We start from the raw sequence: 13260 nt of genomic DNA on the forward strand, positions 1-13260 counted from the left end.
GACCCATTTCGGGGCTCTTTTTCCGGCCGCTAGCGACATAGGGGCAAGCGGCGGAAGCCACCGCAGCCAGCCACATTCTTCTGGAGCTCAGCCATTCGCTTCTGGTCGCCAGTAGGGTCAATAGAAGCCGGCTGCAGAGCCCAGTCAAGAAATTCGTTGGTATAGTTTGGTGTGAACTCTGGGCCCAGGACCTGAAGTCGTTGACCATATTTGGTGACCTTGGCCCAGTCGCGCTCGACGTTCTTGAGGTCCTCGGAGAAGTATGCGTAGCTGCGCTCAAAGATCTTTCTGTTGAGCTCAGTGCCCATAACAGGCTTAAAGTCAACATACTCCTTCCACGCAGCGTGCGGGTTTGCCAGGACAAAGTCAGTCGCTTTCTTGACGGCGCGCATGAAGGCCCGAACCTTGTCCGGATTCTGCGCGATGAAGGTCTCGTTGCCAATGTAGAGAATCGAGCAGAAGCAGCAGCATCCGAGTTCCGCGAGCTCGTCAATGCGAAGCATCTGGACGTCGGCCCTGTCCCGGCCCTGGGTAGCAAGCCAATCCTCCAGCTCAACCATCTGCACGTTCTCTAGGCCGATACCGGCGTCAATATCCCCCTTGATAATGGCACTGGAGACGTTCATGCCGCAGCGGACGGCGGTGTAATCGGCGGGAGTCAGGCCGTAGTGCGAAGTGAGCTCATCGATCTGAATCTTGCCAAACTCGCCGACGTAGCCGATACGCTTGCCCTTGAGGGACCTAAAGTCGGCGGTGATTCCGGAATCCTTGAGGTAGACGACGCCGGTGAAGGGTTCGTCCAGAAGGCTGCCAATCGAGAGGACAGGGAAGTTACGGGCTTTGGCCTGTTTGAAGTATTAGCACTTGACCATCTTGTGAGCAATCCCCGGCTGAGGGTTGCGAATCTTACAGCAAGAGTGTGAATCATGGCCTTGAAACCAAGGTCAACTTTGCCGCTGCCGATAATTTCGGTTACGTCCTGCCATGCTCTGTTAGCCAGTGCCCGGGAACTGGCACATTGAGACCGCATGAATTACGCTGGGGTCGTTGGGCTCCAGGAGAGCCACCTGGATGCCCTCTTCTTTGAAGAACCCTTTGGCCTGGGCAAGGTAAAGCGGTGCATGGTACGGCGTAGCGTGCCTGTATTGCGTCAGCGGTTGACACGACAAGCTTCGGCATACATGAGTGATTGGAGCTTACCAGTTGGTGAGGAAAGTTATCTTATCCGCAGACATGTTGGCGCAACACGAGCAAAGCTGCGAAAGTTAGTTGATCTTCAATAAGAGGGGAAGGGGTCCCAAGAAGCCAATCCTTTCGCTGGTATTATCCAGATCAAGTTCGCCGGTATTTCTCAGACCAATGGGTACCGCCGCAGTTGGCCCATCGTATCAAACTCATTCCAAAGACCTTTGAATACAAGGCATGAAAGAGCGATAAGAGTGAACGAACTGTGGCGAAACCAACATGGACACCCGGTAGCTGTCTTGTCTACTTTACCTCGATCCTGGAGTTCCCATTGTAATAGGTGTTATGGCTTTTCGGACGCTGGTCGCGTACCAATGGTATAGCAGAGTCAACTGTCGATACGGACTGATTCAGGAGCGAAATGTCGAGTTGTTTGGGGGCAAAAGGCAAGGTTACCCCTCAATGCGGGTGCTCGAGTTATATAGCTTCCATACTACCCCCGATATCGGGCCACGACTGATTTGCAGTGGGCAAAGGTGGATGACGCCATTGCCATAAAGACGAGTGGCGGAAGAATATCAGTGGGACGTCGGCGTGCCGTCCCTCGCTGTTTCATCATGGCGGGGCACTAATAGCCGCTTTCGGGGTCGCCATCCGATTCCCCCCGTGTCTTGAGCGATGTGACTGGCGCCAAAGACCTCTGGCATCCCAGTGACCACTGTGACCATGGCTCGTCCAGACTGGACGGCTGCCTCAGGCAGTCAAGCACCCGTGGAGTCACGTGCACGCGCGCAACCTTTTGAGGGCGGGTGGCCGGGTCTGCCCTGTGGGCCTCTCTTTCTCCCTTTTTTTCTTCGTAGAACCTTAATCGATCCTTATTGGCCAGCACCTGCGTACAGCTCTGCTGTCCCCTTACATTCTTAGCACTTTGTGGGAACGCGCAGTCGATATACCTTGTGATCCTAGACATCGGCTTGCCTTTCATACATTGGTGCTTATAGGAATCATTGGCTTTCGGCCCGGCACTTATGAGAACATGTTTTATCGACAAGTCAAGCTACTTGTCGTTCGCGATCCGGATACAAAGCAGCTAAGGCTTGTTGCTTAAGATCACGATCAATCAAAACAAGCTATCGGCTAACAAAATTAATAAGGGGGCAGATGTGTATGCATTCTTGCCTTTAACCGTTGATTCAAACTAACACTTTTCTAGAGTGACCTTTCCTATTGCTATGGTACCAGGCTAGATCCTGTTTAGTTACGTTTGTAGCTATTCAAGCTCTACATGATGATGCCCTCGAAACAGAGTTTTTGTCCTTCGACGAACTACTTCAGTGTTACGATCCAATCAAGGATCACTTATGTAAGCCAGACTAGGTAGAACCAACGGACCAATCAGGTAGGACCCGAAGTGTTCGGGTCCCCGGGTCCGTGAACGTCGGGTCCTCAGGAGGAAGACCCGAGGCGTTCGGGTCCTCGGGTCCGATTTATTCGGGTCCATGAAGGCCGGTATATAAAGACGGCCTTCCCAGGCCTCTTTAGATACTGGCTCTTCAGCAAGCAATAGCTTTTACAATCGACCAGTACCTTTTGGCTACTACTACCGTTGTTCTTATTCCCAGCGATATACTCCTGTGCTTGTAACGGTTCGTCACAACGAGGCATTGTTGCTAGAGCCCTCCGCACCTGCCAGAACATACGAGAAGGTTCTGTCACTTTTGACTGCTGCGAATACATTCTGCGTGATATTGCCATTGCGGTCCCTCCAGCGTTGCTGTTGAGATGTACGACGACCAGGGGGACTCCCAATACGATAGGAAGCAATAGGGAGTAAACAATAAAGATTGGGGAGTAAACCAAGATCAATTCTTGCAGGAGAAATGATTGTGAAAGGCTGACTCGAGGTGGAGTTGTCCTCCAAGTCTGCCTCTTAGGATGCAAGGCTGAGTAGCTTAACAATTGCCTCATGCCCCTTCTCTGCCGCCATATGCAGCGCTGTCTGTCCATCCCTATCCTGAGCACCTGCATCAACCTTGCCAGTATCGAGAAGCAACTTAACAACCGCGTCATGCCCATACGCTGCCGCCCAATGTAGCACTGTCCATCCATACGGGTCCTGAGCATCTGCATTAACCTTGCCAGTATCGAGAAGCAGCTTAACAACCGCCTTATACCCATACCTTGCTGCCGAACACAGCGCTGTCTGTCCATTCCAGCACTCAGGATTTACGTCAACCTTGCCGGTATCGAGAAGTAGCTTAACAACCGCCTTATGCCCATTCGCTGCCGCCATATACAGCGCTGTCTGTCCATCCTTATCCTTAGGATCTGCGTCAACCTTGCCAGTATCGAGAAGCAGTTTAACAACCGCCTCATGTCCATTCTCTGCCGCCATATACAGCGCTGTCCGTCCATACCGGCCCTTAGGATCTGCGTCAACCTTGCCGGTATCGAGAAGCAGCTTAACAACCGCCTTATGCCCATTCGCTGCCGCCATATACAGCGCTGTCTGTCCATTCTTATCCTTAGGATCTGCGTTAACATACACTGTTGCGAGACCGAAAGACGATGAATGCCGCAGCTTGAATGATTGCGAGGGGAATGCAATCGAGGACATTGACCAGGTCCTCTTCGATCTTGTCGTCATGGTACTTCCCGAGCCGTTTTCGTAGAAGCTGTTTTGCTTGAAGATTCTCCATTGCCGTTACCTGGCGAATACTCTCCAGGTCTTCCGTAACTTGCGTTACTAGGAGCTCGGCAACTTCTTGACTCCGCGTTGTGATCAATATTTTGCCTTTGTCCGTACGAGGGAGATACGGCAGAAGACCTTTTGCCCCCGTTGAGGAAGCGGCTCCATTTCCGATACACTGGCCATGGGTGTCCGTTGCAAAAAATAGGTTGATATTGTCGGCGTTGTCGACGATTATGAGCCAGCTTTTGCTTTCATGGCGGAGCCCGTTGCATACCAGTTTCAGTATGTCTACGTCGGGCTTATCACGACCCTCAAGCTTCAGTCCATCTGCAATCTCGCGATAGGCGTCTATAAAACGCTCTCTGGTCCCCGCATGTACCTAGAAGATGTGCGGTTTCGAAGGTTCTTGTTCGATCATCCGCGCGTATTGAATGACAAGTCGTGACTTTCTGGTCACCAAAACGTTAGTTCCTGTGCATCCCACAAGGAAGTTAATTTTCATGTGTGCCGGGGATTGATGATGACATATACCCTACACCCCCAAATCCATACAATGCAGCTCGGCTCCCTGGTTTGTCAAGCTTTTTTTGCAACCAATCCGTGATGTCACCACGTTCGATGAATCCATGCCTTTGATGACGAGGCAAGGTAACACATCCCAGACCCCGGCACCTTCCATCTCCAAGGCGATGATGCCATTTTCGGCATGAGCATCGCGGTGTTTGGCAGAACGAACAACAGCATCCGCTGACCCCACACGCCCTATGAAGACCATGGGCTGGTCGGGTTGACCGCATCCCTTTCTCTTAACCAAATATTTGGTATCACAACCAATATCATCACACGGAGTTTCTGGATGACTCGCAAATCAATCTTTGCGCGCAAGGAAGGCACCCTGACGCAGGGCTGTGATGCTTGTGCTCGTATGAGGCTTCGAAAAGTCTGTCATTGTCTGTTCCTGGGTATGTATATCGGGGATATCGGGGGTTCCGGCGGCTGCTCTCCTGAAGCTGCACCAGGTTGATGGCTGCCTGACTCTGCAACTTATCGCGAGCTCTCACTTTTTCGAAGCTCCTGAGCAGATTCCGAAGTACCCTGTTTGGCTTGCCGAGCGTATCCTCAACGTCGCTTTTGGGGAGAAAACAGCCGGGTAGCTGTCTTCCATAGTCGTATTGATTCAGGATGCTGCTGATGACCACATCGCCAAGGAATATTTCCTCGCGTTCCCCTCCGACATTGGCGAAAGGCATGCCGCCACAGACACCGACCAAGAGGACTAGGGAGATATTCGGGTAACTTGTAGCGACACACTGTGCTGCCGCGGATGCCTCAACTTTTCCCATGTTGGCAAGGGTAACAAGTACTACGTTGAAGCTTCCGATCCGCGCTAGCTCGTAGGTGTTCGTGTCCCCTGCAACTTTTCTATATTGGTTTTGGCCGACCTCGTCCGTCCAGAATTCATCGACGATCAACTCAACGGCATCCATTTCGCGGGGAAGTGCACAGATTATCGCAATCTCGAAGTCGTCCCGGCTCGCAGGACGGGAGTAGGTCCGCTCATTGCCCGCTCCTGCTGGTGCAGCCATCGTGCTCGACGCGCTGATGAGAACCACTCTTGCCGACTAGCAAGCGTTTTCATCGACAACGGCGTTATGTATAGGGAGGATCTCAATGGTGGGCGGAGGATGAGATGTCCGACAAACAGCAGTAGGCAGAAACGCGGATCAACTATTGAAGCCGAGGAGTAATTGAAGTCGAGATGTACCTGGCAGAGCCTCCCGGCTCGACGCGATTGTCCAGTTTCGAGAATTGACATCAGAAGACATCAGTCAACATTCACGTTGTGTCGGGCAGAGAACGTTGGGCATACTACCCTAGGTACAGCCCAGTTACCTGATCAAGAAGGAAAAGCGGCGAATGCCAATACGGATAAAGTGACGATATAATCGAGTAAAATGACAGTACCCAAACCCAAAGGAGATGTATCTGCCAACATCAGCCCGCAACATCGACACGCTCTTTCCTCTGGTCTTCACTGCACCACGCATGCATGCAAGTACGACGGAAATGAGCAAGCAGACTCAAGAGGAAGGAAAGTCCAACGCGCTCGCTTTGGAGTTGTCTTCCCTTCTTCTGATTTCGCCACCGAAAAGTGCCTTAAGTTGTGAGAGACCAAGCCTTTCGAAGTGTCCTGACCCGCTAAACAGCGGTTCACTGAGTGCACATCTCCTTTGGGTTAGATACGGTCACTTTATCCGCGTTATCAAATGCAGGAGGGGGGACACCGAGGCCTCTGCTCAGCCTCACTGTTCGGGCTTCCCTGAACGGACATGCAAGTAAGCAATGCCAAGGCCCCAGCTAATGTATATAGCGCCATCGATTGGTGGATTCTTGGATAGCGGTCAGCTCCTGACCAATGCGATATGGAAGACCGATGGGAAAGAGCTCTTAGAATGAAGTCTGGCAAGTGAAAGGAAGGTGCACATATCATAGCGGCCAAGAGAAACAAATCATTCTCGACATGCCGACACCTCCTGTTCTTCCCTCGCAGAGCCCCCTCATTTCAACATGAGTATGCCCAACCGTACGCCCAGTCCAATGCCAACCATCTGGACGTTTCTGGACCGGGGCAAGGCGTCCTTGGATATCGTCTCTGCGGCATCTGTGGCGCTTGGGAAGGGCCTCATGCGAAGGGCAAACAGGTACTTCAGAAAAGATTTGAACTGGCAGTCTCTTGAGTTCCTCAAAGGCGGCCTGACACCTGTCGGTCCATGTGAAAGCCTCTCCCTTTCGTGTCAGGTTCGTGAGTGGGCGGGCCACGTGGCCGTAGTCCTTGATAAACTTCCGGTAGAAGTTGCAGAATCCCAAGAAGGACTGCACCCCTCTCAGATTGGACGGCACTGCCCATTCCTTGACAACCTCCACCTTCTCTGGGTCAACCGCGACACCCTCACGCCCCACAATGAACCCCAGGAACTTGGTTTTGGTGACGTGAAATTCGCATTTCTTGAGGTCCGCTTGCAAGCCGGCATCTTTTAACTTCCGGAGGACCTTCTTAACGTGGTCCTTGTGTTCCTCCAGAGTATCGGAGTAGATCAGGATGTCGTCGATGTAGGCGGTACAGAAATCGCCCAAGTACTCGCCCAGAACCAAGTTGATGAAGTAAGGGTTCTCCTCCCAGAAAGGGTATCAAATTGAATCCTTCTCCATGTTTCTGTCTATCCTTTTTCTGTTGTTCTGCAACCGACACCTCCCCTGGGAAGGAGTCTAGTTCACCCAGGGTAATTAGTTTCCCTGATCGTTCGCAGCGGGAGCAGCGTCCGTGGCGGGGGCTGCAGCAGCCGGTTGACCTCTGCCTTCGTGAGCCAGGTGACGATCGACAACAGCGGCGACACGGTCGCGGCGCTCACGGTCGTATCGTTCCTTCTCAGGACAGTCGCGCTTGGTATGTCCGCGTTCTTTGCAAAGGAAGCATCTTCCATCGTTGAACAGGCGGGTAGTCTCCTCGCGATCGGCAGTGGGGCGGTTACCACCAGCGGCAGCGGGCTTGGGAGCAGAACCAGATCCGCCCGAGCCAGCACCGGAGTTCTTATTGTTGCCCTTGTTGTTCGAGCTTCTAGAAGCAGCCTTGGCTTCATCGGCGATGGTCTTGAGCACTTAGCCAAAACCGGAGCAGTCGACACAGTACGACTCGAAAGAGATAGAAGGGTCACGGTGCTTCGCTCCCATCTGCTTTTTGTACTCGGCGGGAAGGCGCTGGAACAGCTCCCGCTTCCACTCGGTCTTGGGACGTTGGCACTCGCCAGCCATCCGAACAAACTTATTCTTAAAGAAATCAAAGTTGTCGTTATCTTTCATCTTCAGCTTGGTAAAGTTGATGAGCGCGTTTTCCTCCTGGTTGGGATCATGATACTGGCGCCAGAGGTGGGTCATCAAGCCGGAGTAGGTAGTAAGCTGGTCCGGGTGAGTTTCGCGGAGGTATGGCATCAAATCCTTAAACGCATATCCTCCCAGGCGACTTTTGACGTAAAGGAACTTGTCACGATCAGTAGGGTAGTGATCAGCGTTGATCTCGAGCTTGTCCTGGATCAAGTCGTACCAGGCTTCGATGGGTCGGGCGTTTTGGGTGTTCTCTGCCGCTGTAATACTAGCTTGGCTAGTGGCCAGTGCCCTAATTCTCGGCATTCCGCTTGCCGTCTTGGCTTGGCAAGTCCTCTGGGGATATAGGAAGGAAAGGAAAAGGAACGCGGGTGTTTCTGATGCCTGAGTAATTTCGAAAGTGCGACCAAATGCTTGGGATCGTAGCAGATCTAGCCGTCTTCTCTGCTGGAGGGTGAATTGATGCGTACAATACTCGAGCGATTTTGAGCAACTGCGCCCGTCCTGTCGCGCGTGTCGTTGCGACCCAATTCTCCCGTGCCCGTGGTCTCTGTGACATAGCGCGATGGGCTTTAGGCAATGAATTAAACTTTAATGGGCTGGAGGTCCTGTTGCGCGGGTAATGGAGGGTGTTTGAAGGAGATCATTTTATTTTTCTTTTGGTGTTGCGCTCTATCTGTGTGTTTTCTTACTTTTATGAAAGCATCAGCCGCGCAGTTGGAGTTCTGGTGCAACTACATCGACATAGCTACCACCGACTGAAGACGGGAAACGGCACGAAATACCAACGCCGCGAGCACGATCATTGTCACCATAAACGTGATAGCTCCTGAGCCGGACATGGACAACATCGCATCAGCCTCCTTTAACCGGCCCTGATCCTTATAGAGGTGGCCTAAGTTGTTAACTATAATAAGAGTCGACGTATGATCCGGTCCGAGTGCCCACTCCGAGGTCCTATCCTTCTGATGATGAGATAAACACAATCAGCTCGCTGCTTAACAGGTCCTACTGGCGTAAGGTTTGGATAGTGCAAGAAATCCAACTAGCTCGATGCCTGATTTTCAGATGCGGATCAAAACTCATCACCGTACCGAACCGTCAAGACGCATTTAATCGCCTTATAATGTCTTATCCCGTTCTTAAAGAAAGCATGGAAGAGTTGGTACCCATTGGTAGCCTAGACCGTGTCCTTAATCGCAACTCTCGTGTTCCTTCCATCTTGGAAGACACCGAAAGCGGAGGACTGGGTATCACCGGCATTACAGGTATCGAGCGCCTTGTCGACCCCCACAGCTTCCGTCAGTGTCTTCTGGCAAGTGTTCCAGTCCAGCATCTTGAAGCGCGAGAGGGAGATCTGAGGCCCCTGAGTCGCTTAGTTCAGATATGCGTCGACGGTCACTTCGAATCCACTGAACCACGAGATTTCATATTCGCCCTGATTGCTGTCGCCGAGGACCCTTGGAGATCGCAATTACGAGTCGACTACGAGAAACCTGTGGATTTGGTTTATCAAGAAGCGCTTCCCTTCATAAGAGAAACTCTCTCACGGGAGCAATGGTTATCCACCTCGCCAGACCGTACGGTCGCGAAAAGACTGGCACAACGAATGGGTACGTCATACGACAAAGATTGGGGAATCAAGATCAGTTCTTGCAGGAGGAAAGATTTTGAAAGGCTGACTCAAGGTGTGAGTTGTCCTCCAAGCCTGCTTCTTAGGATGCAAGGCTGAGTAGCTTAACAACCGCCTCATGCCCATTCCATGCCGCGTAATCTAGCGCTGTCTTTCCACCCCTAGCCTTAGCACCTGCGTCAACCTTGCCAGTATCGAGAAGCAGCTTAACAACCGCTTCATGCCCATTCCTTGCCGCCGTATGTAGCGCTGTCCATCCATCCCGGTCCTGAGCACCTGCGTTAACCTTGCCAGTATCGAGAAGCAGCTTAACAACCGCCTCATGCCCATTATTTGCCGCCATATACAGCGCTGTCCGTTCAAACCAGTCCCGAGGATCTGCGTCAACCTTGCCAGTATCGAGAAGCCGCTTAACAACCGCCTCATGCCCATTCTCCGCCGCCATATACAGCGCTATCTGTCCATTCTCATCCTTAGCACCTGCGTCAACCTTGCCAGTATCGAGAAGCATCTTAACGATCGCTTTATAGTCTTTTTGTGCCGCGTTTACGCTATGGGCAGCACGTGAGACACACTGGCTATAGGCCTCGGTTTGCCCTCGGATTACTGGTTTGGTGGATGGAATAGAGACACTGGGCGCCACAGGGCGTGTCAGGGCACTGCTCCTACTTTTGTACGCTAGATTTACCGATGTGGCACGTCTCATGCCCTACGGGAGGCGGAAGTAGACGTTAAAAATAACAACAACAACAACAACAACAACTACTTCAATTGATTAGATTAGACTGGGACATGGCACTGGCCATGCCCACCCCTGTCAGAGGCTCTGGCACGTGCCTTGCGCGCGCGCCTGTCAGGTCGCACGGCTCCACATAAAGTGGGTCTTCGATAAGATAAGGGAATTCCCATAAAGGGATTCCCGCGCGGGGCGGCCTTTGGCCACGCCTTTCTCCATTTGACATCTTCTTTCTTACCCTTCTAATATTACAACTTGCACACATTGCATCGTGATATTTGGAAGGGCCCAGGTTACCCTATCAGTTGTCAAAGATCAAAAGCCAATCGACATTGTCATATTCTGCGAGCCACTCTTGTACGTGCTCCACAATCTCGTTGAGATCGACTTCATCGCCTGTTTTTGGACTTTGATATTCTCAGGAATCTGGTCTTTTGGTATCCTCTTTGCACAACTGGCAAAGCTTTGTTTAAGGCTGTCTTCTGATATGCCGTCCAGCCAAAAGATGGCGCTGAAGGCAGCTTTGTATTGCCGTGCAAAGTTGACAGCTAGTTGAGTTTTCCCAATTCCGCCGAGCCCGTGAAGAACAAAGACATTGCACCCTTGGCTTTTCTGGTGGTGAGGAAGAAGAGATTTCTCAATATCCATAATATTAGAGGGTCGAGGCACGAAGTTGTTTGACCTCGGCATACCCCGAAGAGAGAATTTGACTCTATAGTGACCGCCTTTGGTCTGTTCGATGCAGGTTTTATCGTGGCGAGGATTGGTAATGCGCAAGTCCTTTAAGCGTTGCTGATCCTTCTCTGACATTTGCTGCATCTCCTGGTGCCTTGCAGAATCAACAAGCGGGTTCATAGCTTTGATCGGTGCGTAGCTCTGCCCCACCTGGAGACCCTAGTTCAGCGGTCCAAAAGACGCGGATGGAATTTGCGCCATCGCTGGTGTGAGGGTTACTCCTCCAGCCGGCTGATTGATCTGGCCACCGCCCGGGCCTGCATTCAAAGACTGCGAAGAGTCGGAAACCCTAGCAGAGGCGACATACCTCTCCATAACCGCCTTCGCTACCGACGCCGCGGTTGCCGCAGCATAATTCTGCCATCCTTTGTTTTTGTGGCTATCTGAGGCGGTTGTTAAGCTGCTTCTCAATACTGGCAAGGTTGATGCAGATGTTCAGGATATGGATGGTTGGACAGCGCTGCATATGGCGGTAAAGAATAGGCATGAGGCGGTTGTTAAACTACTCCGCCTTGCATCTTAAGAAGCAGGCTTAGAGAACAACTCCACCTCGAATCAGCCTTTCACAATCTTTCCTCCTACAAGAATTGATCTTGGTTTACTCCCCAATCTTTATTATTTACTCCCTATTGCTTCCTATCGTATTGGGAGTTCCCCTGGTCGTCGTACATCTCAACAGCAACGCTAGAGGGACCGCAATAGCAATATCACGCAGAATGTATTCGGAGCAATCAAAAATGACAGAACCTTCTCGTATATTCTGGCAGGCGCGGAGGGCTCTAGCAACAATACCTTGCTTTATGCTCAAACTTTCAGTTGATCTTTTCGGGTCCTAAATAGTTGATATTATATCGTTAATACGGGGTTTGACGTGCGGTAGGGAATCGTGGATTTGCAAGACTGGAGGAATGAAGAAAGGAGACCTCAGAACTGAGGTCTGGGGTGTCTAGATATAGATTTAGTTAGTTAGTTGGCCTATATTATTAATGATATAATGATATACCTTGCTGGTCGAGTTGGGCGAGCGTGCCTAGACTAGGCGAGAGCGTATAGTTTTTATAAATAGAAGCGAAAACAGCGCGGAAAAGTATCAACGCTGTTGTTGATAGGATTCGCGTGGATAATATCTGACCACTCGGACGGTTGCGGCCGGTCTGTCGTTGGTTCTGTCGCTGGTTCTGTTGCTGGTTCTGTCGATGGTTTTGTCGCTGTTTCAAGGAGGCTGAAGACGGCAGCCCAAATGACGTTGTTGTCGTAGTTGTCGTTGTTGTCGAAGCAGCATCACAAGGCAGAATGAACCATCGCTTGGAGGAGGAAGGGGTTGGCGGAGCTGACCACTAAGGGATCGCTCGACATAAAGCACCGGTGATAGGTTAACGTTATTATTCACCAGGCGGTGGGTGAAGCAGCGTTACAGTAGGAAATGCAGGGGCCGGCTTTACAGCTGGGGAAGGGACGGCGGTTTCATTCGATAGAAGTATATACGGTTTTCTCTCGGGAAATAGGTGAAGGACCTTATGCCCATCGGGCGCTTGTACATCACTCCTCCTAATATGCAATACTACTATCTATACTGTAATAAATCATTCTGGAGCCAAAAATACTAAATACCTAGCTACTCTAACCCCACCTCCTTCTCTGGCTGCTAGCTTTTCTCGCTTGCAGTCCCTATTAATGTTTGAGATATAGAGTATAGTTATCAAGCCTGGCATGCTTGTTTTGTGGGGTAACATCCTTTTCTTTACGGTTGAGGAATCCTAACCCTAATTCTGGCTCAGCCAGCACTAGGGTTAGGGTTCTGACCGCCATATCTAGAAACACAACTCCCCACTGTCATGGGGCTGGCGCCCAGAGGTGTCTGCCTGGCTTGAACCCTATGTGAGCCAGGCCTGCCCTCCGGTTGGGTGCACTCCTGGGGTGCGCCGCACGAACTACATTTCTGACCTTGGCATTTCTAGCACCTTCGATATCCGCACCTCTCTTGTGTATTTAGCTGGAAGCTCTATGCCATACTGGCACAGGCTTCACTTTTCCTCTTTGTCGAATATTACAACTTTCACCAAGGCCTACCTGCGTGTATACCTCGTAGAACCCTTACACCCACAATCACTATCGGCTACATTTCCACTTCTCTCGAAGGATTGATTGACTAAAGAGATGCGAGAAAAGAACGAGCAAACGCCATTTCTCAGCCCGGAACGGGAACCTATCCCAACTTTTCTCTTGTACCTACGTATGAAACGAGTTAGAAGGGGAATATTCAACACCTTATAGAGCACCCGACACTTCAATAAACGGACTATCGGCTTCCGAAGCGAACGTCCGAGTTGTCAGGGTTGGATTTATTCTACTAGAAGCCGACCATAACCAAGCACATCCTTGGCATCTTTTTATTACGCG

General features: G+C 51.2%; 5 protein-coding genes across 5 annotated transcripts; 1 reads left to right on the forward strand and 4 right to left on the reverse strand.

The window, feature by feature from the left end:
* Nucleotides 1-29: 29 nt before the first annotated feature.
* Nucleotides 30-1235, reverse strand: B0H65DRAFT_507645 (NMT1/THI5 like-domain-containing protein; the record flags this gene model as incomplete). Its single annotated transcript, XM_062828155.1, has 4 exons — nucleotides 30-845; nucleotides 911-979; nucleotides 1038-1140; nucleotides 1201-1235. 4 exons carry the CDS (start codon nucleotides 1233-1235, stop codon nucleotides 30-32), a joined length of 1023 nt encoding a protein of 340 aa, XP_062682666.1.
* A 3031-nt stretch (nucleotides 1236-4266) lies between these two features.
* B0H65DRAFT_460877 (uncharacterized protein) lies at nucleotides 4267-5781 on the reverse strand. Its single transcript, XM_062826564.1, has one exon. It carries the CDS (start codon nucleotides 5461-5463, stop codon nucleotides 4717-4719), a length of 747 nt encoding a protein of 248 aa, XP_062682667.1. The 5' UTR covers nucleotides 5464-5781; the 3' UTR covers nucleotides 4267-4716.
* A 1381-nt stretch (nucleotides 5782-7162) lies between these two features.
* Nucleotides 7163-7864, reverse strand: B0H65DRAFT_507647 (uncharacterized protein; the record flags this gene model as incomplete). The annotated part of the gene is given in 2 exon segments (XM_062828156.1): nucleotides 7163-7533; nucleotides 7546-7864. 2 exon segments carry the CDS (start codon nucleotides 7862-7864, stop codon nucleotides 7163-7165), a joined length of 690 nt encoding a protein of 229 aa, XP_062682668.1.
* Nucleotides 7865-10429: 2565 nt separating this feature from the next.
* Nucleotides 10430-10950, reverse strand: B0H65DRAFT_460881 (uncharacterized protein). Its single transcript, XM_062826565.1, has one exon. The coding sequence runs from the start codon at nucleotides 10942-10944 to the stop codon at nucleotides 10441-10443; it is 504 nt and encodes a 167-aa protein (XP_062682669.1). The 5' UTR covers nucleotides 10945-10950; the 3' UTR covers nucleotides 10430-10440.
* A 268-nt stretch (nucleotides 10951-11218) lies between these two features.
* On the forward strand, nucleotides 11219-11368 carry B0H65DRAFT_401618 (uncharacterized protein; the record flags this gene model as incomplete). Its single annotated transcript, XM_062823787.1, has 1 exon — nucleotides 11219-11368. A coding segment is annotated over one exon (150 nt), but the record flags the coding sequence as incomplete, so codon positions are not given.
* Nucleotides 11369-13260: the final 1892 nt, after the last annotated feature.

This window comes from Neurospora tetraspora (genome assembly GCF_033439725.1).
Source record: "Neurospora tetraspora strain CBS 560.94 chromosome Unknown B0H65scaffold_3, whole genome shotgun sequence".
Classification (NCBI taxonomy): Eukaryota; Fungi; Ascomycota; class Sordariomycetes; order Sordariales; family Sordariaceae; genus Neurospora; species Neurospora tetraspora.

Bases quoted from the DNA above. Each gene is read 5' to 3' on its own strand.
- B0H65DRAFT_460877 (XM_062826564.1), bottom strand. From the start codon at position 5,463: ATGGCTGCACCAGCAGGAGCGGGCAATGAGCGGACCTACTCCCGTCCT.
- B0H65DRAFT_460881 (XM_062826565.1), bottom strand. From the start codon at position 10,944: ATGCAGCAAATGTCAGAGAAGGATCAGCAACGCTTAAAGGACTTGCGC.